Source organism: Mustela nivalis, assembly GCF_964662115.1.
Source record: "Mustela nivalis genome assembly, chromosome: 5".
In the NCBI taxonomy this organism is placed as follows: domain Eukaryota; kingdom Metazoa; phylum Chordata; class Mammalia; order Carnivora; family Mustelidae; genus Mustela; species Mustela nivalis.
Window position 1 is genome coordinate 88,832,261 of NC_139024.1, and position 15,418 is coordinate 88,847,678.

At 55.6% G+C, this 15,418-nt stretch overlaps 2 protein-coding genes across 5 annotated transcripts in view; one reads left to right on the forward strand and one right to left on the reverse strand.

Moving 5' to 3' along the window:
- The window catches only part of CUL9 (cullin 9), a 37,639-nt gene extending 26,977 nt beyond the window's left edge, over nucleotides 1-10,662 (forward strand). For all 4 annotated transcript variants that reach the window (XM_082732180.1, XM_082732182.1, XM_082732181.1 and 1 more), the window contains exons 29-41: nucleotides 117-316; nucleotides 773-1,023; nucleotides 2,035-2,380; nucleotides 6,663-6,803; nucleotides 6,956-7,120; nucleotides 7,383-7,546; nucleotides 7,915-8,008; nucleotides 8,465-8,539; nucleotides 8,693-8,803; nucleotides 8,890-9,007; nucleotides 9,399-9,532; nucleotides 10,161-10,234; nucleotides 10,316-10,662. In XM_082732180.1, coding sequence (XP_082588306.1) covers nucleotides 117-316; nucleotides 773-1,023; nucleotides 2,035-2,380; nucleotides 6,663-6,803; nucleotides 6,956-7,120; nucleotides 7,383-7,546; nucleotides 7,915-8,008; nucleotides 8,465-8,539; nucleotides 8,693-8,803; nucleotides 8,890-9,007; nucleotides 9,399-9,532; nucleotides 10,161-10,234; nucleotides 10,316-10,517 — 2,075 coding nt within the window. In that variant the 3' untranslated portion in view covers nucleotides 10,518-10,662. The remainder of the gene's footprint in view (nucleotides 1-116; nucleotides 317-772; nucleotides 1,024-2,034; nucleotides 2,381-6,662; nucleotides 6,804-6,955; nucleotides 7,121-7,382; nucleotides 7,547-7,914; nucleotides 8,009-8,464; nucleotides 8,540-8,692; nucleotides 8,804-8,889; nucleotides 9,008-9,398; nucleotides 9,533-10,160; nucleotides 10,235-10,315) is intronic.
- A 450-nt stretch (nucleotides 10,663-11,112) lies between these two features.
- On the reverse strand, nucleotides 11,113-14,290 carry DNPH1 (2'-deoxynucleoside 5'-phosphate N-hydrolase 1). The gene is made up of 4 exons (XM_082729672.1): nucleotides 14,074-14,290; nucleotides 11,781-11,849; nucleotides 11,509-11,619; nucleotides 11,113-11,349 (listed from the first exon to the last, which is right to left on the reverse strand). The coding sequence occupies exons 1-4, from the start codon at nucleotides 14,273-14,275 to the stop codon at nucleotides 11,234-11,236; spliced, it is 498 nt and encodes a 165-aa protein (XP_082585798.1). The 5' UTR covers nucleotides 14,276-14,290; the 3' UTR covers nucleotides 11,113-11,233.
- Nucleotides 14,291-15,418: the final 1,128 nt, after the last annotated feature.

A 15,418-nucleotide genomic window follows, 5' to 3' on the forward strand; every position in this document is an offset into this window, starting at 1 on the left:
TCCTAGGGGATGGGGCACTCATGGTGGGCGTGTGGTAGGGAAAGAACTGGGGTCCCCTTTGCCGCCACTCACCTCTCCCTTCCCCGCCTCCGGTGCTGACTGGGAGTGAGTTCCAGGTGTGCTGCGGCTTCGGACGCCTGGGCCCCAGCGCTGTGGGGAGGCCCTGTGGTTGATACCGTCCCAGAAGTACTTGAACGTCGAGAAGGATGAGGGCCGAACTCTGGAACAGAAGAGGAACCTCTTGAGCTGTCTTCTTGTCCGTATTCTCAAAGCCCATGGGGAAAAGGGCCTCCATATTGATCAGCTGGTTTGTCTGGTAGGCAGAGGGGGCCGTGAAGTTCGGGGATGGAGAGAGTCAGGCTCAGGGTGGAGGCTTAGAGCCAGGGATCATCACAAGGGAAGGTAAACTCTCTCAGTATGAGAACTCTAGGGTGACATTTGCATCTGGGTTTTCTCTTCCTGACAGAGCACTTAGGGAGACAAAAGGTAGAGATGAGACATGAGTGTTCACCATGTGCCAGGCCCTCTTCCAAGATTTTGCGTGATTAAGTCATTTAATCTGCATAGCAGTCTTACGGGATAGGTGATGGTGGTGGTATTAGTTTTATTATTTACTATTATTCCCATTTGATAGAGAAGAAAAGTGAGGCCTGAGAGTTACTAACACATCCGTAGTCACGCATCTAGTAAGTGGAAGAGCCGAGCATCAAACCCAGGGAGGCTGGCTCCTCTAGGTGAAAGTAGCCTGCCTGTATCCTCTTGTCCCATCCAGGTGCTGGAAGCCTGGCAGAAGGGTCCAAACCCCCCCGGAAGCCTGGCCCGCACCGTTGCAGGAGGCGTGGCCTGTACTAGTACAGATGTCCTTTCTTGCATCCTGCATCTCCTGGGCCAGGGCTATGTGGAACGGCGTGACGACCGGCCCCAGATCCTGACGTATGCCATGCCAGAGCCTACGGGGCCTTGCCGGGGTCAGGCAGAGGTCCCCTTCTGTGGCAGCCAGACCACCAAGACCTCCAAGCCTAGGTAGCTGTTCTCAGTCCCATTCCCCAGCTGCAAGAGCTCCAAGCCAGTAGGGAGGGATGGGCTCCCAGGACAGGTGGTGCTGTCCGGAGGAGGTTTAGTGCCAAAATCAGGCTCTTTGGCGGAGAGATGCTTGATATTTTTGTCTTACCCCGTTTTTCCTGCCTCTGTTGTTTCTCCACTTTGCCAGTCCTCATTTCCTTGTCAGCACTGTCATCTCCTTCCTGATCAGGGGCCTTGCTGTTCCCGTCCCCCAGGAGCCAGCCCTTAGGCAAGGGACCCAAACACAAGCTCCTGTATGGATGTCTCTCATTCTAAGCAAAAGTGGAATATCATACAGATACGTATTGAGTGCTGATGACTCACTCAGCTCCGTGAAATGTACAAACTAGTTTTCAAGAAGCCCGTTCCAAGAGGAGTTTGCCGTCGGATCCCCCTAATTAGCTGGCACCCCTAAGGCTTGTCCCATCATATCCTGTTCACCACAGGTTGTTTTGGCACTGCTTTTATGCCTGTCCTCTGCACTGTGTGTAAAGTGAGTTTTCTAGAGGAGTCACTTGCATACACACCACGAGGGGTCCCATTAAAAGGCAGATCCCGATTCATTAGAGCTCCCTGTGACATGCAGGCTGCTGGTCCTTGGCCCATACTTGGAGAAGTAAGGCTGTAGACACTGGTTTCTCACCAGATGGATTGCTGGTGTTTGGGGAGGGGTTTACAGTGGGATCACCCCATCCACTGTGGGGATCCCGTCCACACCTAGCATCCTGATGCCTGTCTGCCAGATTCCTGGAATGCCCGAGTCACTGTGACAGCCAGCCTCAGGCCTCACTTACAGATGCTTCTGTGGAGAGCCACTCTCTGACAGTGGGTCTGGGTGGTTATCCTGAGGCTGGTTAAGCATGCACAAGCAGGGGTGCACAAGTGAGGAGCTGAGGACTGGGGGAGGGTGGGTTTCATTTAGTAGATGAGCAGGGCAGGGAGACTGATGGCTGCCTCTTCTCTCCCCTCAAGCCCAGAAGCCGTAGCTGCGCTGGCATCTCTCCAGCTGCCTGCAGGCCGCACCATGAGCCCCCAGGAGGTCGAAGGGTTGATGGAGCAGACCGTACAGCAGGTGCAAGAGACACTGAACCTAGAGCCAGATGTGGCTCAGCACCTTTTGGCTCATTCCCACTGGGGTGCTGAACAGCTGCTGCAGAGCTATAGTGATAACCCTGAGCCCCTGTTGCTGGCAGCTGGGCTGTGCGTACCCCAGGCCCAGGGCGCCCCTGCACGCCCTGACCACTGCCCTGTGTGTGTCAGCCCACTGGAGCCTGATGACGACTTGCCCTCCCTGTGCTGCAGGCACTACTGCTGTAAGGTGAGGCCCTACCTGCTTCTTGGCGGCCCCTGGCTTTCCACCTCCAGCACAGTTCCTAGGCAGCTCCGGTGTTCCGCCCCAGCACTGCCATCACCTAGCCGGGGCAGTGTTGGACAGCCCGCTTAGTCCCTCTCAAACTGGTTTTGTCATCTGTAAGTGGTGCCTCCGCCTCAACACTCGGAAGAGGAAGGGTGGTTGTCGGGGTCCAGCGATAGGGATCCGTGGCTGTAAAGATGTGCTGTGTATTAGAATCACTGGGAGCTTTTACGAGTCCTCATGCTTGGGGCGCCTGGATGACTCAGTGGGTTGACTCTTGATTTTGGCTCAGATCATGATCTCAGGGTTGTGAGATTGAGCCCTGCATTGGACTCTGCAGCATGAAGCCTGCTTGGGATTCTCTCCCTGCCCTTTCCCCCTGACCCTTAAAAAAAAAAGAATCCTCATGCTCAGACTATAACCCAAACCAGTTAAATCAGAATCTTGAGGTGAAACCCAAGCATCTGGAGTTCTATTTTATTTTACATTTTTTTATTTTTTACTTTATTCTTTTAAAGAATTTATTTATTTATTTATTTGAGACAGTGGGGGGCAGGGACCAAGCAGACTCTGTGCTGACCACAGAGCTCAACACAGGGCTCAATCTCGTGACCTTGAGATCATGATCTGAGCTGACATCAAGAATTGGATGCTTAACCACCTGAACCACGCAGGTGTCCCTAGACATCATGAGGTTTTTTGTTTTTAAGATTTTATTTATTTATTTGACAGAGATCATAAGTAGGCAGAGAGGCAGGCAGAAAGAGAAGGGGAAGCAGGCTCCCTGTTGAGCAGGGAGCCTGATATGGGGCTCCATCCCAGAACCCTGGGATATTGACCTGAGTCAAAGGCAGAGGCTTAACCCGCTGAGCCACCCAGGCGCCCCACATCTCAAGTTTTGAAAAACGCAGGTGATTCCAGTGTTCAGCCGAGTTTGAGAACAATAGGTAGATAGATGATGCACACATGTAAACTGTACATCAAGGTGCTTCATAAATGAGACGTGTTAGTAAATTGGTGATGACTGTAGGTTTATGGTTTCCTGATCACCAAGTTTGTTTATCACAGAACATCAGCACTTACCGTATATTCTCATTGAACATAAAAATGAAAGGAAATGGTGTAAACCAGAGAACAGCATGGAAGTAGAGGGAATTACTGGAAGCCAGGTGTTGCCACTGTGAAGCAGAGCAGAGAAGGCTGTGATGGGGAGTGAGTGGTGCTCGGTGCTGGGGAAGAGGGGTCGAGGTGAAGGGAGCCGGGGTGCTGAGTGTCATATGCTCCCTGCCTCACAGCTCTTAGAACTGATGCTAAGCCCAAATACCTCAAGTTAACAGGATGAGGATGCTTGTTGCCATGAATCTAGCTGCCTCTGCCACCAGCATCCCCGCAGGGGTGGGTGATCTGGGACATGAGTTGGCAGGCGTGTAAACGGGTACTTTTTCGTCCTCCCTTTTTCTCGGCTTCATTATTCCTCTCACGCCTTTGCCTATGCTCCCTTTCTCCAGGTTCTTAATTATTTCCTTTCTGCTTTCACTTTATTGTTCAACTAATATTTTTTCATGAACTCACTGTATGCACAGCACTGGGTGCTGTGTGAGGGGGTGGGGAAATCCAAGCAAGAAATGACCCAAGAGCTAGTAATACAAGCAGCTAATACTTACGGGGGACATGTTCTGGGCCATTCCAGTGTGATACATGCATTATTTTGCTTAATTTCCATGGTAGCCGTGCAAGGTAGGTATTTTTGCTGGAGACCGATGGAGGCGCCCGGAAGAGAGGTTACCTGCTCAAGGTCAGGATTCGGACTTGGGTGGTCTTGCTCCAGGGCCCTCCCTCACACTTTCATGACAAGCGCAGAAAGGAAATACAACTGGGTCACAGGAAGTGACTGAGGTGAGGAGTGGGGGAGGGGCCAGTCAGGGACTTCAGTTTGGGGATGTCAGGGAAGGCCATTCTGAGGAGGGGACTATCTAAGGGAAGAATATGACAGACAGAGGGGACAGCCAATGCAAAGAAGCTGAGCCTGGGGACTAAAGCACAGTGATGTGGTGGGACAGCTAAAGGAGAGATTTCGGAGGGAGATGGGGGCCCAGTTGTGTTGGGATCGGCAGACAGTGGGCTTGACTTTACAGAGGCCACGGTGGGTTAAGCAGGATAGTGATAGGAAGGATGTGATTTATATTTTTGAAAATATCACTGCGTGTGGAAGAAAGGCTTGGACAGATCAGACATGGAAGCAGGGCACCCATCGGGAGACTGTTGTACCAAGAGCCAGGAGGTGGTGGGAGTTCAGCCCACGGTCAGCAGTGAAGAGAGAAGTGGACGGGTTAGGGTACATCAGGAGGCAGAACCGACAGGACTCGGCTGAGCCAACATGGGACTTAGGACAAGGGAATCAAGAGTGCTTCTTGGGTTCTGACCGGAGCATCTGGGTGGCCGAGATGTGTTCTCTACTGAGTTGAGCAAGAAGCTGGGGTGGGGCTTGGTGTGGAGGGCAGGTTTTTTTTTTTTGTTTTTTTTTAAGATTTTATTTATTTATTTATTTGACAGATAGAGATCAAAAGCAGGTAGAGAGGCAGGCAGAGAGAGAGAGAGGAGGAAGCAGGCTCCCTGCTGAGCAGAGAGCACGATGCGGGACTGGATCCCAGGACCCTGAGATCATGACCTGAGCCGAAGGCAGAGGCTTAACCCTCTGAGCCACCCAGGCGCCCGGAGGGCAGGTTTTTGAAGGGAAATTCAGTCTGTTCTGGTCATGTGAAATTTGAGCTTTTTGTTGGACACCTGTCTGGGCCTGGACAGGGGAATTTGGAATTAAGTGGAGTGGCCTGGCTAGCATCCCACAGGAAAACAGAAGCTGGCCCAGGGTGGTGCCGGGGCACACAGACCCCACCTACAGAGTTGTAGAGACCGGGAGCCTGGGGAAAACAGGCTCATTGGAGAAGTCCCAGTCAAGGAGGAGCCGTTGAATAAGTTATAGCTGAGCAGCACCTTGAAATGCAAGAGAACTCAAGAGAAGGGAAATCCTAGGGCTTGGGGCTGTCTGAGGAGGCTTTTGCGTGTGAGTCTTGAATGACAGGCAGGGTTGGCTGAGGCAGGAGGGGGATATGGGCTGGAGACTGCATTCCAGGTGGGCTGGACAGGGAGGACAGCAGAAACTAGAGCAAGCCTACAGCAGAGGCTCTTTAGGGAAGTGGGATGGGCTCCAAACGGAGAGGCCAGTCTTAGGCCTCTATGCCCTAAGGGACCCTGTGTGCCTGCAAGTGTGTGGTCTGAACTTGGAGCATTTTCCTGTTTTATCTCAAAAATGCAGGAATTCAACTGCCTAGTTTATCTGGGTTTCTTTCACTATAAAAAGGGTTTTGTTTTATTCTGTTTAGTACTTTGCTTTGAGTAGAAATAGTCCGGTAAGGCACTTTCCATTTACCCTGGAGCTTTGGTACCAGGGGGTCTCCTCGAGGTCTAGATGCACCATCTTGGAAAACTCTGCACACTCGGCAGTGTGAAGGAAGGGAGTCATTAATGGGGTATTTTAGGAGGTGCAGGCTACTGATCACGCCTGAACCAAGCAGGGATTACATGGAGGAGGGTCGGAGTAGGAAGAGCATTTATGGGGACAAGCTTCTGCTGCAGTTTAGGGGTGGGGAGATAAGGGCCTGGTTTAGGGCGGTACAGTGACGTGGGAGCTAGAAAAAGATCCGAGAGACTTGAGGCTTCTGACATGGGTTACTGGGACTGAGGGGACGCGGTGGGCGAGGCTATTTGTGAAGAGGCTGAGTCTGGGGAGATGGGAGCACTGAGGAGCCAGGCGAGCAGATGGAGCTGGGAGGAGAGGCCACAGCAATGTTCATAGTGTCCAAGGCCAGCCACCTGGTGGGGGAAAGGCACCCTGTGGCCCCTAGGCCTCCTTCCTCTCCAACCTTCTTGCTTTCTCCAAATCCTTAGCACTTGAATCATCTCCTGTTTCTTGGTTCTCTTACCCATTCCCTCCATGTGCATCCCAGCAATAATGAAAATGAGGCCACTATCTTGATCCACACATTCTCAAAGGCAGCTGTGATTTGGGCCAATCCCAGGAAAGCCCACAGAAGCCAGAAAGGTTAGGGTCCATTGTGAGGTGGCTCTGGAGCAAGGTCGTCCCTGGCCTTCTGCATTGTCAGGGATGAGTGCTAGGTGATTTACCAGGACACCAGTGTCCTCTGCTGCTCCCCTGCTGTCCCTGAGCAGCCCCTCCCTCCCCTGCCAGTCTTGCTGGAATGAGTATCTGACAACTCGGATTGAGCAGAACCTTGTGTTGAATTGCACCTGCCCCATTGCTGACTGCCCCGCGCAGCCCACTGGAGCCTTCATCCGGGCCATTGTCTCCTCACCGGACGTCATCTCCAAGGTAGCCCCTCTTCTGTGGGAGGCTGTGCTGCACAGCCAGAGCGATGGGCCCCAGGGAGTGGACTGACGTGCATGGGGTGGGATGCGGTGGTTATGGATGTATGACGTCCTGGAGAGCTGGGCTCTCACCGGGTGGCGTCTGTGTCCCCACAGTACGAGAAGGCCCTCCTGCGCGGCTACGTGGAGAGCTGCTCCAACCTGACCTGGTGCACCAACCCCCAGGGCTGTGACCGCATCCTGTGCCGCCAGGGCCTGGGTTGTGGGACCACCTGCTCCAAGTGTGGCTGGGCCTCCTGCTTTAACTGTAGTTTCCCTGAGGTAGGTGCCTGCCCAGCCATGCCCCTGAGCACGGCCTGCACCCCTCCCCTGCCAGCACTCCTCTCCATCACACACACACACACACACATACATACATACAATCACAGGCTACGCCTTGTCATCACACTTTGCCACCAGCTCGAGCTCTGTTCCTCCTCCTGTAGGCCTCCATATGTGACCCCCCTCCCTTGCACACCTACAGCACCACCCTGGGCCCTGGCTCAGGGCTCAGCCATGTCTTCCCTGCCCCCTCCTGCTCTAGGCACACTACCCTGCCAGCTGCAGCCACATGTCCCAGTGGGTCGATGATGGCGGCTACTATGATGGCATGAGCGTGGAGGCCCAGAGCAAGCACCTGGCCAAGCTCATCTCCAAGCGCTGTCCCAGCTGCCAGGCTCCCATTGAGAAGAACGAAGGGTGTCTGCAGTAAGAGGGGGTACTGCGGGCATTGAGGGGGGTCGGAGGGCATGGGACAAGGTGGGAGGCCTGGTGGTACGGGAGTAGGGGGCCCATGGGGTTCACCAGAGAGCTGAGCAGAGGACAGCAGTTACTTAGCCTGGTCCTGGTGCCCTCCAGTGACTCTCGCTCCTTAACACTCCTTCCCCTAGTTTTAAGTCTGCACCGCATGGGGCTGGGAAGCTTGGGTGCGCTCACTAGGGCTTGGTGAGGTTAGAGACTGTCAGGGCACAGAGGGGCCAGGGCAGGTTCGGTGGGGCGTCCAGGTCTCATCCGGGGCCTCCGGTATGGCCCTGACCCGGGGCAGAAGCCCTCTGACCAGCCAGCTTCCTCCATAGCATGACCTGTGCCAAATGCAACCATGGATTTTGCTGGCGCTGCCTCAAGTCCTGGAAGCCAAATCACAAAGACTACTACAATTGCTCTGCCATGGTAAGGGGCCGAGGCCAGGACCAGGGGGTCCCAGCGCAGCTGGGATGGGATGTGGCTGCAGGCCCTGGGCAGAGATGGCTCTGTGTCCTGGGCAGCTGAACTGTTGGGATGGAGGCTCTGTGTGAAGACTGAAGCCACCTGGGCCGACACGTGCTGGGAGTTCTGTCCTGGGAGGGCTGTGCATTCCCAGAGGCACCAGGCCAGAGCCAAGCAGAGCCCATGCCTTGCATCAGAGCCCAGCACCCCTGCTTAGTAGGTGGCTTTGGGCTGGTTTCCGTGCCCACACCTTGGCATCCTCCCCTGCAGAGGGGGAGAATTATGTGACCTACTTCCCAGAGTTAGGATTAGATGGAAAAGTCTGGGCGAAGTGCCTGAAGGTCTGTACGCAGGGTGCCTTCACTCCACCCTTCCCATCAAAGCGCCCAAGAGTCCTCCCTCTCAACCCGTCCTTCCCAGGTTAGCAGAGCAGCTCGCCAGGAGAAGCGGTTTCAGGACTATAACGAGAGATGTACTTTCCATCACCAGGCACGGGTGAGCAGGGAGGGAACAGTTGCGTGGGTGAGGTCAGAGGGCTGGGGTGGAGGGTGGGGCAGGGGCTCCAGATCCCAATCCTGTGGGTGCCAAGTTGTTTTGAGCAGGCGGGGAGGGCTGCCTGTGGTGCTGATTCACCTCACCCCTGCACAGGAGTTCGCCCTGAGCCTGCGGAACCGCCTGTCTGCCATCCATGAGGTGCCGCCCCCCAGATCCTTCACCTTCCTCAGTGACGCCTGCCGGGGATTGGAGCAGGCCCGCAAGGTGGGGACAGGGAATGGAGGGAATGGGGCGGGGAGGGAGGCAGGGCTGAGGTTCAGCAAGGAAAGGGCTGATTTGGGCTCCCACAGGTGCTGGCCTATGCCTGTGTGTACAGCTTCTACAACCAGGACACGGAGCACATGGACGTGGTGGAGCAGCAGACTGAGAACCTGGAGCTGCATACCAATGCCCTGCAGATACTCCTTGGTGCGCCGGCACCCCACCACGACTCCTTCCCCACCCCCACTTCCCACCCCCACCCCAGCATCCCCGCCTAGCAAACAGTGGCAAAACAGCCCCCCAGCCCAGCTACCCCATTGGGCGGTCCTCCACCTCCTCATTCGTTCCAGCCTGATCACTACCAGCGATACTTCAGGTATGAAGGCATGGGGTGCTTGGCATGAGGTACCTAAGGGCGCAGGCCTTCACCTGCCCACTAGATTACCATCGCTCCCTGCACTGGGATGGAGGCCCCACAAGAATGAGTATCTAGTCTGGAGCCCTGCCTGGTAGGTGCGGATAGGACTTAGGTGGTAGAAGGAAGGAGTCGAAGGAAGCAAAGGAGGGAGGGAGCCCCTGTGGCTTTCCCCCTCTACAGAGGAGACACTGCTGCGGTGTGGAGACCTGGGCTCGTCCCTGCGTCTGCTCCGCTCGGACTGCCTCAGCACGGGCCTGGAGCTGCTCCGGAGGATCCAGGAGAGGCAGCTGGCTATCCTGCAGCATTCTGCCCAGGTACAAGGCCGGCCTGGGGCCTCCTGGGCCCGGCACAGCCCCTGCCCTGGGGAGGAGGGGATCCAAAAGGAAAGGCAGCTGTTCGGAGACCTGGGCATGCACCCAGCTCCTAGGCCTATCTGCTGGATGCGGCTGGGGCTCCGTCCGCCTGGTGAGTGCTACCCAATAGCCCACAGCAAGGATATTTGCTGTGATGCTCACTCATCAGAACCCCTGGGAACTTTTCAGTACTTCCCAAGTGGGATGTTGGAATGGGGATCCACTGAGGTTCTTCCTGGCTCTAATACACTGATGTTAGTCTAAACGAGGAGTCTTGCTCTCGGGGAGTTCACAGAGGAGTAAATAACTTGGGCAGACAGGACAGGAATAGACACTGTTAGGTCCTAAAGCACGGAGATGGGGTGCCTCGCCGGCATGACCTGTGTCCTCGGAGACTGCCCAAGTTCTGTGACACGCAGACTTGGGGCCATGAAGTCTCAGGATGAGTGGGGGAGAAGAGGTGGGAGCACCTGAGCGAGGGACCTGCAACTGGGAGGCCGGCAGAGAACGGTGGGTGAAGGAATGCTGGGCAGAGGTCCAGGTCCTCCTCTACTCTCCGACTTCCCACATCTCCCCGGCTCCTCGCCAGGACTTCCGGGTTGGTCTGCAGAGCCCATCGTTAGAGGCCCGAGAGGCAAAAGGATCCAACGTCCCTGGCAGTCAGTGAGTAGGGTGGGCGGAGTGGCCACAGGGGCCTGGGAGAGGTGTGGCTTCACGGGGCTGAGTGTGGCTCCCTCTCCCCAGGCCTCAGGTGTCCCCAGGGCTGGAGGTGGATGAGGAGGAGGAGGACGACGATGATGAGGATGATGTCCCTGAGTGGCAGCAGGACGAGTTTGATGAGGAGCTGGACAACGACAGCTTTTCCTATGACGAAGAGTCTGAAAACCTGGACCGAGACACTTTCTTCTTCGGTGATGAGGAAGAGGATTATGAGGCTTATGACTGAGGGGCAGGACACAGGGAACACCTGGAGCCACTCCAGAGTCCTGGGGGCTGAGGGGTGAGGTCGCCCCTTCCTGCTATCATTGGGGGAGGCGATTCCCAGTGTCTGCAGTACCTTCTGTTTACTGAATAAACTTTTTTTCCACGTACTTCTCTGGAAGCAGGCTGTGCAGCTGCATCCCCAAAGGCTAGTGTCAGCTCCCCGCTCCCTCTACATACCCCCAACCTTCATTCTTCACTTTACTTTTGGACCTCCAGACGTTTCTGTTCTCTGGAAGGCCCAAAGCAGACCCATTTGACCTAAGCTGACAAGGGGAAATGAAGGTTTCCAGGGCCCAGGGCCAGGTGCAGGCCTGCCCACTTGCCCCAGATCCTGTCCAGTGGTAGAGGAGGCCATGAAACACCCCTCCCCACCCCACCCTGGGCCAACCTTCCTCCAAACTCTTGAACGTTCTTGGCAGGAGTCTGAGGGCATTAGGAAGTACTCTCTCTTGGGGCCTACAGAATGGTAATGGATCTCTCTACATCTTGAAGTGAAGCAGGAAAGAAAAGGATAATCCTGAGGACCTGTCCTGCCCCATCACTCCTATAGACAGAGGTAGAATTTTAAACATAACTTTTAATTTGGTACTGGGGCTGAGGTAGGAGGGGTATGAGGACAGAGAAGAATTAACAAAGTGGAGTTAAGTCAAGCAGCTGGGGCAGGGAGGCAGCCACCTGCTAGGGAAGGTCACCCTCAAAGTAGCGATCCAGTATGGCCTCCACCTGGCCCTCCTCGTAGTCCAACACCTGGAACCTCGAGCCGTCTGCCGCTCCCCGGATCATGGCTGAAAGTACTGGGAAGGAAGGGCGGAGGGAGGTGAAGCTCCCCGTCTCCACTCCCTTCCCTGTCCCTGTCCTGTTTCCAGGGTAGGCACTGTCCTCAGAGCCCCCTAGGGCTCGGTGTGCAGAAAGCTGGGGGGGAGGAGGGCCCACCCAGGCCTTGGAGCGCTCACCTCGGCCAGACTGCGGACGGAAGAGGCACAGGATCCGCTTGTTGAGGGCTACAGCCCGGCCCAGCTCATAGCCCACACCCAGCGACGGCTGGGTCACTTCGGCCACCACCACTAGGAAGAAACACGAGACTGAGGCTTGGTATCTGGGGCTTGTTAAGGGATGGATGACAGAGTCTCGGTGTGGTGAGGAGGGAACTCCCTTCCTGGTGTGGACCACAGGCCTGTCCAGGGGACCTAACAGGAATTTGTGGGCAGGAGGGGGAAGTGCTCACCATCTGCCTGCTGCAGCCAGGCCAGGTCCCGCTCATGGATGAGCCTGTCACCCCCAGCAACCTCTTCCCCTGTGGAGTAGGAAAGGCTGGTCAAGGCCAAGTCTCTGCCTGCCTGGTCCTCAGCACTCATTACCTCTCCTCTACCCTTGCCTGCCCCGAGCCCCCATATCTGCCCAGCGCAGGCGGGGTGGGGGACAAGGCATGCTAAGTGACCTCCGAGGACCCACCAAAAACTAAGGCTCCAGGGAAAAGAGGAAATGGAATAGCCACAAGAAAACTTCCAGGAGGGATGTGATTAGGGTCGGATGAGGGATAGAGAGGAGACTACAGGAAGGACTATACCTCACTGTGGGTCAGGGATCAGAGATGGAGAGGAGGATGACTAGCCTCCTGGGGTGCAGGGTGGAAATGGCAGGCAAAAGCAAGAGACTGGCCGGGCAAACAAAGGCTGAACAACCAGAGCCCAACTCCGGCTTCGGCGGATGCCGGCATCGGCATCAGCATCGGCTGAGAGCTTGATAGGACTCCTGGCTGCTCTACCAGCTCTCCAGGCAATGGTGAGCCCCACCAAACTTTGATAAAATGCACGACCAATAGGAGGGGTTGGGAAGGAGGGTAGAGAAGAGGTGCTCTTATGGGGGTCAGAGGTGCTCTCAGTCCTGGCTTGGAGAAATGTTACTGCCTGAATCAGAAGAAAGTCTCTGGAGAGCTTGTTAAAAATACATTGGAAGCCTTCACCCCAGACTGCTGTGAGCCAGCATTGTGAACAAGTTCCCTCAGACTACATTGGAGCACACTGAAGTTCCAGAACCAGTGGGTGGGGGGTGTGTGGAAGGGACATGCCCTGAAACCAAAGAATCTTAAGCCTCCGGGGCCGGCACTCACACAGGCCCTTTCCAGTGCCCTAGCAATTTTGTTCGGTGATTTCACCCAATAAGGGAGCAGAAGGCAGGCAGAGGACAGAGCACAAGCTGACACGGGCCAACTCCTGCGAGCCCCACTCCCAGGTGGGATAGGTGTGGCCTTCTTCAGGCACTCCCGGCTGTCCTAAACTAAGGGAAGGAAACACAAATGGTGAACTAATAGGGACCCCAGTCCTGCAGGGCAGGAGTCTCCCCTCAGTTTACCAATGTCTTAGTGATTCACAAGAAAAAAGCATTCAAATCAATAACTTAACTTCTGGAGACCCATAACTCAATTTTCTGGAGCCTGAGCAGCACCCTCCCCTCCACAGCCATGTGGGAGACAAAGGAAATGTTGGTAAAAATTAAATGTCCTTATAATCTGCAGCCCACTGGCAAGTACTTGAGGCAGGCAGAGTATAACGTTCCTCCAGGAATCTCCCAACAGTCTCAATGCTCTGCTACAGGGGAAAACCACCTTAGGCTGACAATGTCTTTGGTATCTTCCTCAGCATGTCAAAGTCCTCTTGGACACCTTCCTTTTTCCTTATCTTCTCCAACTCTCAAGTCTATAATCGGCCATTCCTCACAACCCCAGGGCAGCAGCTCCTTCTGTCCACCGGTCCTGTCCCTGCACTCTAATAAAATCACCTTTTTGCACCAGAGATATTTCAAGAATTCTTTCTTGGCTGCGGGCTCTGGACTCCAACCTCACCAACATTCCAAAAACTATATCACACCTTTTTAAACAGTTCTCCAAAATTGCCTTAGATCCCACAAATCCTGGATCCGCTCCTGGGTCTGCCGAGGGGAAAGCACTTCCAAGGTTTTCCGAGTAGAAGCGCAAGAGTTCTAGGCACAACTTTCCAAACTAGAAGAGTCGCGGAGATTCCAGACCAAAAATGATCAAAACCACGCTTTAGAAAGACCCAGCAGCCAGGAAGTTAACAGCCTGATGAGAGAGCGTGAGAGAGATGGTGGTCGGGTCCGTGAGGTCCAAGAGAGGGCGGATACCTTGACCGCCAAGGGGGAAGCAGGAGGATAAGCTTTGTCTTAGGTGGGGGAGCAGGTGCGGGCAGGTGAAGCGGGAACTGCCGCAGCCCCGTTCACGCGCATTCTGCTCCTCCCTGCTCGGTCCCTGGAAAGAGGGGGAGAAAGTTCTCCAGGAATGACTCAAGTCAAGAGAACTGAATGCGGAAACCGGGCTCCCGCCAGTAAGCTCACTGGGACCCCCGCTGTCCGAGTCCCGGCTCCCTTTCCCGGTGGGCGGGGGTGGGGAGGGGAGAGTGTAATCTCGGTACCGGGGCGGGACCGGCCCGCCTCACCGCGCCCCGCCGCCCGCCTCACCGCGCCCCGCCGCCCGCCTCACCGCGCCCCGCCGCCCGCCTCACCGCGCGCTCCCAGTTCGGCGGCCGCCACGTGCTCCGTGAGCACCGCCCCGAAGCGCCGCAACCGCGACACGATCCGCCCGTACAGCGCCCGGTCCTCGCGCCCGCCGCGGACGCTTCCGCAGAAGTACAGGGCCCGGCGGCCGGGCTGGCCCGGCTGGCCCGGCTCCCCGCTTTCCCGCGCTCCGGCCGCCGCCGCCGCCATCCCGCCGCCGCCGCTCCCCTCTTCGCGCCAGGGGGCGCCCGCTCGCGGCCACGTGACCCGCCCGGCGCCGGGACACCGCTTTGGGTCCTCAGAGGCTGCTCCAGCGAGTGGCGGGCGAGGTGGGAGCACGGCGTTAGCCTCCGGACGCTGACGACGGCGCGACTGGAAACCCACCGGCTCTCCGGCTTCGTCCCTGCGGCTGGTCGCCCACAGCCCACCCGCTCCTGCGCCCCCGGCCCGGCGTCCCCCATCTCAGCTAGACGCGGGGACATCCTGTGGTGACTCCAGCTCCTCCTCCTCTCCCTTTACGCAGCCGCGCTGGCTCTCCTCGAGCGTGCTGGCCGTGCCCTTTACCTTTGCTGTAGCCTGGAACCGTCTTTTCCAGGTAGCCCCCTGGAGCACTGCCTCACCTCTCCCGTCTTCACAGGTCACCGTCCCTGACCATCCTGTTCAACACGGCAGCCTCCTGTTCCTAGTCCTCCCTGTTGCCCTCCTCCGCCTTACCTTCTATCCTTCTTCCTGACACACTGATTAATTTTGTTGGTTGTCTTTCTATACCCAGTAGAATGTGAGTTCCCAGGAGGGCAGGAGCTTTTCTCCGTTTTGTTCACTGCTAGATCCCTAGCTTCTAGAACTGTGCTGGACACACTGGGACTAGTTATCAAATATTTGTTGAATGAATGCGTGAGTTCAGATGAGAAGTTCTATTTGCCAGCACTTTTGTCATCTGCTCAGCCCTATAGTAGGCTGATAGAAGCAGGCTCTTCAGGGAGGTTAGCGGACACAACATTGTTCGCTGGTCATAATGATGATTTCCCGCTCATTAGGTAATGGAAAAACACAAACTTAGGACAAAAAAATCAAATGGAGCAAGAGAGTACTGGGTGGAAACTGAGTCATGACACCCCAATCCCGTTCGCTAGAAGAAAGCTCTGTCGTGCTGACTTCCGAATTCTTCTGAATGATAACTATAAAATACCAAGGAATGGGGTTACAGGGCTGACACAGTAATTTTTAAGATGCAGTGACTTTTGGCTCAGGTCATGATCTCCAGGTCGTGGGATCGGGCCTCGCTTGTTCAAGCACTCTCTCTCTCTCTCTCAAATAAATAAATAAATCTTAAAAAATAAAAATAAATAAGTA

Bases quoted from the DNA above. Each gene is read 5' to 3' on its own strand.
- DNPH1 (XM_082729672.1), bottom strand. From the start codon at position 14,275: ATGGCGGCGGCGGCGGCCGGAGCGCGGGAAAGCGGGGAGCCGGGCCAG. The intron at 11,850-14,073 runs GTGAGGCGGGCG...CCTACTCCACAG, and splicing joins CGCCGAACTGGGAGCGCGCG to GGGAAGAGGTTGCTGGGGGT. The intron at 11,620-11,780 runs GTGAGCACTTCC...GTTTCTTCCTAG, and splicing joins CTGGCTGCAGCAGGCAGATG to TGGTGGTGGCCGAAGTGACC.